Source organism: Melitaea cinxia, chromosome 5 (genome assembly GCF_905220565.1).
Source record: "Melitaea cinxia chromosome 5, ilMelCinx1.1, whole genome shotgun sequence".
In the NCBI taxonomy this organism is placed as follows: domain Eukaryota; kingdom Metazoa; phylum Arthropoda; class Insecta; order Lepidoptera; family Nymphalidae; genus Melitaea; species Melitaea cinxia.
The window spans coordinates 7,655,526-7,670,327 of NC_059398.1; the positions used below are offsets into that span (position 1 = coordinate 7,655,526).

A 14,802-nucleotide genomic window follows, 5' to 3' on the forward strand; every position below is an offset into this window, starting at 1 on the left:
AATTTTGTTTACATAAAAACCAGAAGTAATAAAAGAAGTAGTTGTCCTTGAATGTGTTAGGGTTGCAACTTGCACCTGCCTCATTTATTTATAGACATAAAGAAAGATTTCAAAATATAGAGTAGAGTAAAAGCTATTTTGTTTTACAAACAATTAAATAAAAGGAGTTTATATAAAATTATTGTTTAGGATCCTTTCACGAAATGTACAAAAATTGGTATACATTTTTTAATAGTTCATTTATAAACAAACATTTTTTCTGTACAATTATATTTTGGTAAGGATATAAGGACATTAGCGTGACTCTAGCGTGAATTTAGCGTGGCTGGCACTATATACAGTTTCAAATCTGTTGTGGCTCTGTTTTAGCAATTTAACCACACTGAATACCCACGGAACGAAATTATGCCAATGGACGGTCTAATTTTGAGGTTAGATAGGTTAGGTTAATTTTTTTTCTTTTCTTTTTGAAGCAAAATTATACCAATAAACGGTCTAATTTTGAGGTTAGATTAGGTTAGGATAGTTTTTTTTCTTTAAGAATTACCAGTCACACTAGATTATCGCTAGAGTCATGCTAGGGTCCGAATATCCTCAGTCATAAATTTAATCTTAATATATTATTTTAAGCATACATCAAATGGTACCTAATAGCATTAATTGATGTAAAAGTTAAACATTATGCTAGTAACACATCTCATAAATGTGTTATTACCTCTTAACTTGCTCTAACCTTTATAGTTTATAATGTAGTAATAATTACACTCACAACATAACTTTTATAAGATTTGAAATGGAAAATTAAATTGTTAGGATCGTATGTGTTTACTAATTAAAGGAATATTAATTTTACGTAAGAAATTTAACAATCGCTACAAAATAATAATATAAATAAGCTTCGAGATTTAAAAATGATAATAAATTACGCCTAAAATGCCAATGTTAAGATTTTGACATTTAAATATACGTACGCATTTTACAGGTCTCATAAAACATTTGGCAAAGTTTCTTACAAAAAAATTTGTCGTCGAGAGTTAAATATGCACATCAGAACTTTGTCACAAATTATTAAATATTTTTACTAACCTTTTTCGGAATCAGGTAATCAAGAAAAACCTCCGGCAAGGCACTATGCTTCTAAACTAATATATCAATTTCACTGTTCATTTATTGTATTTCTAAACCACGACTTAATAAAATGTCATTGCAATAAGTGCGAATATGGCGACGCATGAATTTTATTGTAAACAATAATAGTTATTTTATTCTCCCGCCAACAACACGTATTTTTCCTTACTAACGATTTAGTGCTTAGTTTCTTAATCGTAAAATTAACAAATAAACATATCTTAAGTAACAAAAACACTAATATTTATATGGATAATGAAAGTGCAAATCAAAAATTTGCAACCACAGCATAGATGTAGACAAAATCAAGACAAAACGATTAAGATAGATGACCAATGACAATACAATACAGATTACAAATAACATAGGTTACGATTTGAATACCATTCAAGCATTGTGATTTATGATGTTATAAAATAAATGGTAACATTGGATAATGGATAAAACTTTTATCACAGCTATAAAGCTGATGCCAGATAATATGAGAACTGCAAATAGTTCAATTTGTTTATTTAAAAACGCCTGAAATGTATATTTTATTTGAATGACTACTAAAAAAATCAATTAAATTGTAATTGTATGTTAATAATATGTCGTTTTCAAATATGTATATATAGATTCACAGATTAGTATATATGTAGGTAGCTAAGTTCATAGTTCATTGTTAAATCAGTGACAACTTAGTCCATGGAATTTTGTGATTATCTGAAATACTTATATTATTTTTTTATTTATATTTGTAAAGAAAAAGTATTGTGATATTTATTTAATGGTAACTTGTAGTAAAAATTGGAACGTGTCTGTTTTAATTATATGTTTTATGTAGTAATAATTATAGATCAATTTTTACAAGCATTCGAACATTAATATTTTTTTAGTACTCTACATCATCTATAATTATTTTTTTTACCTTAATAGTGTGTACTTATTTAGTCAAAAACAAAATTATGATAAGTAATTTGGTCAAAAAATTTGGTACAGTTAACCCCGATTTTGCGTCTAACTAATGTCAAATGAGATGGTCAATAAGTCAACCTTACTCGGTTTGTGACGCAAAGTTATTTGGAACAGTATAATTAATTGCTCTTGAATTGGTCATATTTTAGCGAAAATATGATAACCTTTAGCGGAGAAGATTTTATTTAAAACAAAATGTCGTTTATAAATGAACCTGTTTTGAATATTATTGTGGTGGGCTTCCATCATAAGAAAGGTTGTCAGGTAGGCGTCATAGATTTTCTTTAATCAATACTGTTTGGTAAAATTATTAGTATCTGGCAGCTAAATATTTCAGTATCTTTTTGTTCTATAAAGCAGAAAATGCATAATATTAAAAATAAGAGCCATATGTCTAAGTATAAAATGTCATTAAATATATATTCTTAAATCTTCCTTGTCAGGTCGAACATTGTTACCCCGAATTGGTCCCTGGACGTCCGTCGGAACTTCCACCTGCTTGGCGCTATTTACCTGCGCTTGCTTTGCCAGATGGGTCTCACAATTACCTTTCAGATATAATATTTTTTAGTTTACCAGGGTTAACTGAACCAGCACATACAGTTTATGGTATATCATGTTTTCGACAGATACCACTGGAGGTAAATATAAATAATTTACTTATTTTTTGCTAAATATATTTTAATATTGTAATATTTATATTTTTGCTCCAATAACAGTGCTAACAAAATTGATTAATTAGATCCCAAATTTATAGCAAGTAGCCCAAAAAACAGAAGATATGACACGAAGTTCAGTCCAGAAAAGTGTGTGTGTGATTTGTCGGGTCCCTCTTTTTGGACGCCTCGCTGTGAAAATGGAGTTAGTTGTAAGAGCGTGGTTTTTGCAAGGAGATTTCTCACAGACAAAACTCCTTGAAGATGCTTATAAGCATCTTAACAGTTGTCCAGTTCAAATTGATCAAGCTTTTGAAGGTAAGAATGAAATGTTATATTCTTTACTGCACTTAAAATTTTTGTACAGTTATTTATACACAAATTTAGTTAGCAACGGTGGACTTATCTCTAGAAGAGATCTCTTCTGAGAGGCTAAGAAAGTGCAGTAATGTAGATAATATACAGATTCTTAAAAATAAAAAGCTAATTAAATTAAATTCATAACATCATACAATATATATATACACACCACTACTTATATACAATTATACACATAAATATTACATATATATCTATAAAAAGTACAAATATAATGTGAAAATAAAATAAAATTAACCTTGTCTTATTTTATTGAACTATATTCTTGTATTTATGAATTATGAATATGTATAACGTTAACTTCTAGGTTTTTCTGTTCAAAAGTTGGTAGAAAATTGGCGACATAAGGCTTTACTACTATTCAAGTTATTATTATTAAGAAGAAAAGTACTTATATATGGGTCTCCAGCTGGGGCATTATCTGCAGCCTTGTTGACACTTGTGTCCCTTCTGCCACGCTGCTTAGAGTACGGATTGTCTCAATCTGCTAATGTTGTGTGAGTTAATCAACATTTGACTAATTTGATTGAGTGTATATATTACTTAGTAAATTATTATTACTATTTTATTGATTTAGTTGTTAACCATATTTGGAACTATTGTATTAATAAAAAGTATTGTTTTATTCAATAATGTAAATTTTTTATTTTCAGTCTTTCAAGGCCATTATCTCCAATTCCTATTGTACAGGAAGATAAAAAATTGGATGCCATAGGTGATAATATTAATTCCTTAAAAGAAACTCTAATTAATGGAACAAGCCAATCTGAAGAAGAACTTTCCCCTAAAGAGAGTGGCAATTTGTTGGAAGAAAAAGACAGTGTCAGTCGGCAGAGTTTTGATGAGTCAATTTTAACAGATGTTGTTGATAGGCAGGAATTTTCACCTGGAAGGGAAAAGTGTCACAGCATTGGTGAAAAATATAAAACACAAAAATCTGTACCAGAAGCTCAGCAAAGTCCTACAATGGCTAGGGATATGAGTGTAGATGGGTTGTATAATTTAACTGGACAAATTGATCAAACTGAGTGCGGATTTCCCCTACCACTGTTTGAAGATGGTTACATTTGTTTACCTTATTTGTCTTTACAGTATTTAGATTTATTATCTGATTCTGCAGTCCATGGCTTTGTTGTTGGAGCGTCTAATGTACTTTTTAAACAGAAGAGGCAACTCTTTGATGTATTGGTAGAGGTTAATGAAATGAGAATAGAAACAGCTGATATGAGCCTCAGAAGGCAGTTGACTCTCGGAACAGAAGATCTTAGGTTTGCAGATCATGTAGTGCGTCATGGTTCCACCCAAGGTGACACTTGGATAAGAGATCAATTTGCTAGTTACTTGATATATTTATTAAGAACATCACTACTACCAGGTAAAGATATACTTCTATTATTATCTATAGACACAATGTTATTCTTTAGTGACTTATTAACTCTTTATCTATTTATTATTATCTATAATAATGTATTTTTTCAATTGCAGAAGGAAGTAGAGAGATTGAAGGTTATAATGCCCAGTTTATGACAGCCTTTAAATTGACACCAGCTTATGAAAAGTGGTTAAAAGATACTAATGATGCAGATGTTGAAGCTTTCATGAATCTTACTCCAATACATCCCTTCTCTGGGCAACTATCTGTAGCTGATATGAAGCTTAAGTTAGCTCAGTGAGTATACCCAAGTTATATACATGTTTACAAAATTATTTTTTAAAACAACCTTTGAAGAAAAATAAATTTAGATGATAATTAAAGAAAGGGTAGCTGATAGGGTAGTGAAAGTTTATAAAAATGAAGAAGCGTGAAAGAAATGTATGCGTGTTATGTATCGCAGCACGATGTCGACGACGGAGGGCGGACGCAAGGTGTCGGCGGCGGTGGCGAGCACGGGGCGCGCGGTGGCGAGCACGTCGCGCGCGGTGGGCGGCGCGCTGTCGCACGCGCGCGGCGCGCTGACGGGCTGGTGGAGCGCGCTCACTGCGCCCCCTGCCGCCGCCTCCGACACCTCCGACGACAGGCTCGACTTCGATGAAAACCCGGCCGACGAGCTAGCGGAGTTGCCCGAGCTGCCCGACGACAACCGACAGCGCCTCCCGAATGCCGATACCGACCCGCCAGACAAGTTCATCGAAGAGGACGCAGCGTCCAATATTAGTAAAATACGAGTCATTTGAAGTGTGATATTTAAATTAGTTAATTGTTATCCGTAAGTGTAGCTATCTGTTTTCCACGTGGATCGTGACTGCCCGTAGTCTTATTATGAATCTTTATAATTTATATATATATATATATATATATATATATATATATATTTAGAAATAATAAATAATCATTGATACAATTAGTTGTACAGGTAGCTATTGCAAAGTTTAATTCATATTTTAATGATCACAAAATACATATTTCAACAAACCATTGAATACAATATTACGATCTAGTATCAAGTAGTAACTTTGTAAGTATGAAATAGTGCGAATTTTTTGTAACTTTATATTAAATGGCAAATAATTATAAAATGTTAAAAGTTTGTTAACCGACTTCAAAAAAAGGAGGAGGTTACTCAATTCGACCGTATATATATACTAGCTGACCCTGCAAACGTTGTTTTGCCATATATGTTATTAATAGCCTTAACCCCCCCCCCCCCCCTATAACTTAGGGGTATGAAAAATAGATGTTGGCCGATTCTCAGACCTACCCGATATGCCCACAAAATTTTATTAAAATCGGTCAAGCCGTTTCGTAGGAGTTCAATATTTAACACCATGACACGAGAATTTTATATATTAGAAAGATATGTATATGTATGTTCGGGGTTAACTTCGTCGTTTATGAATCGATTTCGATAATTCTTTTTTTGTTGGAAAGGAGATATCCCTAGTTTGGTACCATGATAGGGAAGGAACCAGGATCTGATGAAGGGATCCCAGAGAAATCGAGGGAAACTCTCGAAAATCCGCATAACTTTTTACTGGATGTACCGATTTTAATGATTTTTAATTTAATTGAAAGCCGATGTGGTCACATTTAAATTTCATCGAGATCTGACTACAACTTTTGGAGTAATCTTTGATAATGCGTATTTACTTGACTATTTTTTCGTATACCTACGTTGTATTACTTGTCGATATAATTGAAGTCGATTTTTCTTCGTTTGCCTGCAAACACAATTATGTTTTATTTTTAATGTTCTGTACTTAAAAAATATAAGTATCAAGGATTTTAAAATACTACTTTCATTATAATTTGCTTTGCATGGAAATGAAAGAGAGGCTAGTCCCCACTAGTAAATTATTAAAGCTTGATGAGATTATGTTATGTTAAATTAATTATAAGTTGTTTTTATATTCTTGGGAAAATTGTGTGTATATATAGAAACATTTAACTTGCCGACCTTTTATTGTATGTCAAATTGAATTAAACTAAATATTAGTGTTATAACTAGACATCGTCATGATAGATAATAATTGACTACTTTTACTGTTAATTAGTCATTGTGATGTAAAATGTATTGAGTTAAATACTTACATATACATTTAATTTGGTGTTTATTATAATAAACTTTCTAAGTGCAGCGAATTCCTTGCTTATTTATATTTGGCCCCTTGAGCGCTGCAATAATGCTCATGCAAAGAATGCATAAGAATGTAATGCATATATGATACCTTTTGCTTTGCTTGCTGATTTCACACATGTCGGTTTAAAAATCATATTTTTTCGTCTCTATCTTATTCAAATCTTTAACATTCGTATTAATTTTTTTTTTACCTTAAAGTATAAAGCCTAGTTTTCGTCTACTATCTTTTCATTGTGAACTGTAATAATTTCTCGTAAGTTCAGTACAATTAGGATCTAAATTTATAGTACACTTATAACGACCTCATTACAGGGAGTAACTTAGTGTAAAATGACTAATAAAATTAAAATTCTATGTTCAATGTTCACATTCTCTTCCTTTTCTGTTTACAGAGTTATGAGTATATATCACAGTAGTCTTAGTAAACTATATCAATATTAGTTTGTTATTTATATAGTAGACAAGTAGTGATTTCGCTCATATATTATATAATTTGTGATCTCTAATATATACTTATTGTTGATATTTTATTTATAGTAAACAATAAATGTAATTTAATAAAAAGAATGTTATTTATCTTGCATATTATAACCGTAGCTTACAAAATTTCTAAATTCCCTTGCACGCATTGATTTTTTACAGTTATTTCCTCGATTCAGATTCAAGAGATGTCAGATATTAGGCATAGTGGACGGAGTCCTGACATCGATTATTTTTTTAGGCGTGCGACGTATTATCGTTTTATTTAAAAAAAAAAACAGCCAAGTGCGAGTCGGACTCACGCACCGAGGGTTCGGTACAAACAAAATTATAAAAAATATTTTTATTATATGATGTAACAAAAAATTTATGCTTTTCGCAATTTTTCCTTTATCTGTGTTACAAAACGTTGCTTTGTACCAAATTTCAAGATTCTGAATTCACGGCAAGTATTTATTTATTTGTTTATAGTATCCTATGGGTTTTGACTCCCTTGCGAGTGTCGAAAATTTGCAGCATAAACGGCTGTATCTTTTAATTACGTGGGCTTAGAAGTTTGATTTTGTCACAGCTCCAAGGGACAGTAGACCTGAGTATTTGATATGAATTTCAGCTTGATACCTCCACGCGTTCCTGAGAAAAAGGGGTATTGACAGACAGACGGACAACAAACTGATCCTATAAGAGTTCTGTTTATTCCTTTTGAGGTACGGAACCCTAAAACCGAGTGTGCTTTAGACAACACGACTGAAGTAAAACTTCTTTAGCAATAGGCCTTCACTGTGTCTTAGATATACGAAACGGAATTGGCTATGAGCGGTTTTACCTTCGTTTATTTTGACTGAAATAATTTTAACCTTTTGAATTTTGAACGCCAAAGTCACTTGATACTTGACAAGCACTTGCGAGCTTTTTTTCTAATATTATGATAACGATTTTCTTTCTCACTTTCAAAATCATCTGGCAGCATCAACATGGTGATGTTGCCAGGTGATGTGAAGGTGTCTAAACCCCCACTCTCAAAAGCTTTTCTTCTGTGCTTAAGTAAGCCAATGTTTATGTGCGCCAGACCTGCGGTTTTGGTGTCGTGAAATCGAATGACGTGATCTATTACTCAGTACTGTTTTACTATTTGCTACCTAAGCGAAAAAAAATAGGTCATTCAGTAGTTGATCCGATGAACCTAATGAATGTAATCGGTGCGGTCGAGTTTAAAAGAAATATTTACATGCTTTGAATATTTAGGCTGGCACCAACCTCCTCCTCCTCCAGTATTAACCTTCCTTCCTTCGAAACTTTATGCAACGTCGTAGATAATATGCAGTCGGAGGCATGAAATTGAAGGATAAGTCAAATCATTCTCTCTTTGTGCATGTCTCCGACTGCATGTTATGTACGACGTTGCATAAAGTTTCGAAGGACTACCGTATATTTTAAATGTACAGCACAAAATGTTTGATATTGTTTCTATTTATTTCGCTGACTTTGTGTGCATATTGAATTTTTATCTTGTTCCAGCTTTTTCAGTTGATTTTCTATTAGTTGTTCTTCACGCAGGCGGGATTGGTTTTTTTTTAATTATTATTTTTATTTTTGTTATTGTAAGTATATATAACGAGTGCAAGATAACAAAAGAAAAGTATTGGAATAATAAACCTTCCTAGATTATATAAGTAGTCATTTATTGCATAAAAACCAACAAAATCAAGTCACTGTGTGGTACTCGATAACGACTCTTGGCAACACTATTTTTTTCGTAGGTATTTTCGTTTAATGTATGCCTTGGCACTACCAACGACGGTAATACAGCACGAAGATTTTTAATATAATATCTGCTGAAATAACTGGCATTCACCCTGATTTAATCAAAAGGTTGGCAGTTATTTTACAAACTATTTCATCTGGGCAACTCATTAATACTAGCCTTTTTAGGGAATATTGCAGAGAAACAGCTATACTTTATATTAACTTATATACATGGTATTACATACCTTCAAGTGTCCATAAGCTGTTGCTTCATGGTGCAGACATTTGTAAAAGTTTCTCATTTATTGCTCTCATTTATGCTTTCCGAAGAAGCATCCGAAACGCGAAATAAAGATTTCCGGAATGTTAGACTGGTCCACACAAGAAAAATCGGTAGAGTTGAAAGTAATTTGGACATAATCCACAACTTTCTAATTAGCTCCGATCCCTACATCACTCATATTAAACCAAAATTTGTTCGATCGCAAAAACAATTATTCCCAGAGGCCAGCGCAATGATCTTAAACAATGAACTTTCAGAGGAAACAGAGATTTCTCAAGAAAACGTTGACCCAAATGTTACTTATGTGAGTTTTGTTTCTAGTGGACTAAATTACTACTCATAAATGAAGGTGGCCCCCCGCTAAATTCGAGCCTCTAGCATCAATGTTCATATTTTATTAAATCGGGACCACTTTGCGACGCCGTGTCTAGCAGGACCGGGTTCCCATCCCGGCCCGACACGGGCACAGGAACGTTACTGGAGGCGCATTAAACAGCGCCTCCTACGCACCCCCGTTCGTCGCCTGCGGACGGAGGCCTCGTCGGCGGCAGTCTGACACAAGTATTCACCAAAGCAGACACTGGCCCCATAGTATTATCTACAGCGTCGGTGGTCCGGAAAAACACATAATGTACAAGATGACAATAAACGTTTGTATGGTCGAAACAAATGTATGTGATGTGCGGGGATCGAACTCGCAAGCCATAAACCAGTGATGTGACGTTGCACCAACGCGTCATCGATATCATCGTGTATTAATTGTCAATGATAATTGAAAGCGGGTTTTTTTCAGTTTGCAAGCACAACGACGCCATTATGAATGAAAATTCAAATCGAAATTATTGTATATTTTAGCAAGATATATCAAAAATAAAAAGCGAAATAAATTTATTAATATATATTTTCTTAGCCTATGTATTTATTATTGCATATAAAAACAGAAGCTAGTCACACTAGCATAAAAATAACATATACTGGTACGTAATTTATAACTATACCATAAGCTATTTAAGCGTTCGGAATCTATTATACGAAGTTGTCAAATTAAGTACATAGACCTATCGTCTATCAGTCGTCAGTAATTATTATTGAACATTGATACATATCTATTAGAGCTATCTATTAGAGTACCGCTCGTCATAGCCAATACTCGAGTGACGTCTAAAATCATTCAAATGCGTAGATGCAAAATCGAGGTGACGTTCTTAACGCACATCGATCGACATCGATCCATCACGATCCATCGATCGTCCACGAAAGCGTACATTTGTATCGCTCGAAAAATTCTCGGGCTGTCACCGAACCGGAGCGCTCACACGGCCGAGTCGGGCTCCAGCCACGGCGGGTCCGAGTCCAGCGCGTCCTGGCGCCACAGCGAGCGCAGCCCCTCCGACGTGCCGCGCGCCAGCAGCCGCATGCCGTAGGGCTCCGCGTCGCGCGCGCCCGCCGCGCCGCCCGGCCGCGCTCGCGGCGCGCGCTCCCAGCCCTTGCCCTCCGGCAGCAGGTCGAAATCCGCGGCGCTGCCGCGCGGCGACTCCGCGTCCGACGGCGGCGAGAAGTCCGCGCTCACCGGCGCGGACTGCGGGCTGCCGCACTCGACGCCCGCGGGGCGCGCGCAGACCCGGCTCGGCGGCGACGACACGAGCGGCACCGACTCGTCGTCGCTGGCGGGCTCGTCGCGCGGCGGGCTTCGGTCGCGGGAGGGCGCGCGGGCCCCGACGAGGTCCCTCAGGCGCGCGAGGCGCTCCGCGGAGCCCGCCGGGCGCGGGCGCAGGTCGAGGCCGGGCGAGCCGGAGCGCGCGGAGCCCTCGACGGAGTGCGAGCGCGCGGGCGGGCGGGCGCGCTCGTCGGCCAGGCGCAGCGAGGAGGGGCGCGGGCGGGCGGGAGCGCGGCGCGGGCGGGCGCGCGCGGGGGGCTCCTCGCGCTCCACGCTGAAGCTGACGGCGGGCGCGCGCTCGCGGGGCTCGTCTGAAAACAACGGCTCGTCAGGCGGGCGGCACGGCGAGCCTGCGGACCCTCGGGAGGGGGGGGGACCGTCGAGGTTTAGGTGTAATAAAACTACGTTTATAATTATGAAAATTGTTTATTCTATAAATTTCATAATTTCACTACCTATGGAATGATATAATTACTGGAATTCTATATGGCGAGAAATCTACGTCGCTATGTTACAAATCTTTCGATGTCATTATTTTCTGGCTTTCAATAAGATCAGATCTGATACAACTCAATACGCGAGTATCGCTAACTATCCTTCGCTAGAATCGTACTACGTTTACAACGCTAAAATGTCTTTTACAATTAGGTAAAGTTTTCTATAACTAGCTAATGTTACCGTAAGAACATAAATTATTTACAATTAAGGAACAATAAAGTACTTTTGTAACAATTTCAAGAATACCTCATATCTAAAAATAAAAAGGAACACAAAACTATTCCTTAATTTAAAAATTAACCTATTAAAGTTCACAATGTATAAAATTCTGGACAAAATTCATCGTAATAGATGGCACAGTCACCTTTTTTATAGCTTTCACTAAATGTGCATAAATCACAACCGGAGGAACAGGCGGGTACTACACATAAATATGAATTGAACTTACAATCTATATTATTGCAATTAAAAAAAAAAAAACTAACAGAGACATATTAATATAATTATAACCTCAAAAACATGCATGCACAATATGTTAAGAGGAATACAAAAACTATATTATAATGAAATTGTATTTCATTTAAGTATTTTCAAGTAGTTTTAAGACTAAAACATTTGTCTACACCCTAAAAAACCCTAATAAAGATCCATTTTCAGAATATTGTAAGTACATAAAATATTTTGATGTTTAAATTTTTTTAAGTGAAACACATTAAGACAATGCGACTAAGGTAAGAACAAAAACAACATAGCTTAGCTATGACGGCTAAGTGAGATCTCGCTTTAAGTCTCATGAGGAATCAATAATACTATGAGTGTATTAATATAATATAAAATAATATGATAAACTTATATTTTATGCTTAACTAGGGACTTTTTCGGAGTAATGATAAAATAAAATAATAATAACAGGACTACAGTGCATTCTATGTGTGCAGATGTGAAAGCTGAAGATTTTGTTGTTTCCTACGACGATATGTCGTATACGCCATTTAAGTATACTTTTGATATTTATCATAAGACACAAATTATAAATTGAAATGTCAATGTAAAACATTTGTTGCAGTGAATACATTAAGTACAATTACTAACAAGTTTCAATAAAACATCTCACTATATCGCCTGCTATTTCAAATATTCACTCAATAATTTATGTAAATTAATACAATTAAAAATACTCGTTACACAGAACGTTTTGCCAGAGCACGGAAAGATAATTTTAATTTTTATCATAATCATTACAAAATGATGAGTGGCACTAATATCACAGAAATACGTCGTCGGAAAGATTGACTATCACATGCTCGGGGCGGTGGTCGCCCTCCTCGGAGGAAGTTTCGGTGTGCGTGGCCGTGGACGCGGTGGAGGAGAGGTCGGAGGGGGAGAGGCCGCGAGGGGGAGGAGCGGGAGGGCAATCACGCGTGGTGCGCAGGGCCTCACCTGAGGGTGCGGGCGGCGCGGGGGGAGAGGGCGCCGAGCTCTCCGATTGGAGCACGTCCTCCAAGGCCTCTTCGTTGAGCGTCTGCAGTGCGCCGCAGATCATCTGCTCCTCGAGAGTCACCTGTGACGTTGGGAGGATTTGCATAAAATTTTTCATAGTATTACTGTACTGGAGATAATTTCTAAGACGTTATTGTATTGGCAATATAAAATAAAAAACGAACAAGAATTGCCGCAAAATAAACAAGTTTGGTCTAATATTAAATAACTCAAAACGTCGATTATTGTTTTCACAATTACATGCAAATTTATCTAGTTGCCAGACATTTTTTTAACCTACTTTTTATTTTAACTTCAGAATATTACTTTAACTTCAAAATTAAAAATTGAATGTTTTTTAATTTTAATTTTTATTTATAATCATCTTTTAATTTTCAATTGAAGGGTCAGGGGTAAAATCCCTTTCACCAAACTTTTCATGAGAGCATTTTAAGCTTGAATTTTAGTGTAAGAAACTTACAACAAAAAAAATATGCATTGTATAATTTCAACACAAAATAAATTTGTACGATTTATTTTTGTGTTACCCACACATTAGGAAATTCTAAGCACCGACGCGGTAAGTCGGGATGCAGGTTCGATCCCCGCTGGAACGGTCGATTTTTGATATGATATTAAAAAATTGTTTAAAAAATAAATTACTATTATTTTTTATGTGGCGTGTTATTTCTATATTAATTTTTAATTTTATTTTTTATGTTAAAAAAGGCCATTACTTATACATGCTAGGAATGTAAAGGGGGATAAGGACAGACTATAATACCAAGTGATTATACTCGCTAAGAGCTTAAACAATCAATCGAAAACATATTTTTTCAAAAAATGTGAAATCTCTTTTTAACCCTTGCTTTAACGATTCGTCACATCATTCCTGCATATTTCTTTTTTTATTGTTATATTAAATTTAAAATTTATACCGAAATTAACGTTACATTTTATTCATTTATTTAAAATAAAAAGAATAATAATAATAAATTACTATTTCAGTCTTTATTCCTACATGACGGTGAATAACAAATACTATATTATATATATATATATATATATATATATATATATATATATATATATATATATATATATATATATATATATATATATATGTATATGTATGTATGTATATTTGTATGTATGTGTTTGTGTATGTATATGTTTATATATGTATGTATGTAAATAAGTAAATATATTCAAACGTTTATGTCTCAATTTGTACACCTACACTGACACAATACCATCTCCTCTGCCCCTAGGTTGGCTGGAAGAGATCGCTTTTTAGCGATAAGGCCGCCCTTTGTGCCTGATGATACTCTGTTTAAGTCCATAATATGTATTATTTCTGTTTTGGTGTACAATAAAGTGTATTGTTATGTTATGTTATATATGTATGGCAAAAATGGCAACATATATGTTATTTTAAACATTGAAGGCCCAATTAAAAATTAAACATTACAAATGAATGGATTTGTAACTATTTCAATTAATAACTGAAAGCAAGAAGACACTGGAAAAAAATGGAATGAAAAACTAATTTATCTACATGACTTTTATATTACTATCACCTCAGATTTAAATGCGCAGTCATAACGTTTAAGTTGACATACAATTAAATATTTTTTCAGGTTTGAATAATAAATTTAGGGTTGGTGTCATTATATATAGTATCTAATTTATTACAGACAAGTAGGTATAAAATAAAAATTAGTCTGGTGATTGTTTTCTTCTTGTAACTTTTTTCTTTTTTTTTAATTTTCTAATTTTTTATGTTATTTGCAACCAATCACCAATTAAAAAAAAAAAAAAAAAAACGAAACATATTTGATAGCTAATTGGCTCAGTACAGATATTTTTCATGGTCAAAGTTTACAAAGTGGTCAAAGTTGTCAAAACAAAATGCAAAGTTAACGTAATTCATATTTATAATAACATTTTGCGTATCGTTAT

At 34.7% G+C, this 14,802-nt stretch overlaps 3 protein-coding genes across 3 annotated transcripts in view; 1 reads left to right on the forward strand and 2 right to left on the reverse strand.

Moving 5' to 3' along the window:
• Positions 1–1,477, reverse strand: part of LOC123653495 (serine/threonine-protein kinase tousled-like 2) — a 71,068-nt gene extending 69,591 nt beyond the window's left edge. Inside the window, exon 1 of the mRNA XM_045589487.1 lies at positions 1,087–1,477. The gene's annotated coding sequence lies outside the window, so the exon portion shown is untranslated. The remainder of the gene's footprint in view (positions 1–1,086) is intronic.
• An 803-nt stretch (positions 1,478–2,280) lies between these two features.
• Positions 2,281–5,754, forward strand: LOC123653500 (late secretory pathway protein AVL9 homolog). The gene is made up of 8 exons (XM_045589490.1): positions 2,281–2,349; positions 2,529–2,726; positions 2,843–3,059; positions 3,427–3,616; positions 3,773–4,494; positions 4,605–4,788; positions 4,955–5,108; positions 5,749–5,754. Exons 1-8 carry the CDS (start codon positions 2,281–2,283, stop codon positions 5,752–5,754), a joined length of 1,740 nt encoding a protein of 579 aa, XP_045445446.1.
• Positions 5,755–10,089: 4,335 nt separating this feature from the next.
• The window catches only part of LOC123653794 (kinase D-interacting substrate of 220 kDa), an 85,461-nt gene continuing 80,748 nt past the window's right edge, over positions 10,090–14,802 (reverse strand). The window contains exons 25-27 of the mRNA XM_045589775.1: positions 12,638–12,922; positions 11,677–11,782; positions 10,090–11,264 (exon numbers count right to left, since the gene is read on the reverse strand). Coding sequence (XP_045445731.1) covers positions 10,519–11,264; positions 11,677–11,782; positions 12,638–12,922 — 1,137 coding nt within the window. The 3' untranslated portion in view covers positions 10,090–10,518. The remainder of the gene's footprint in view (positions 11,265–11,676; positions 11,783–12,637; positions 12,923–14,802) is intronic.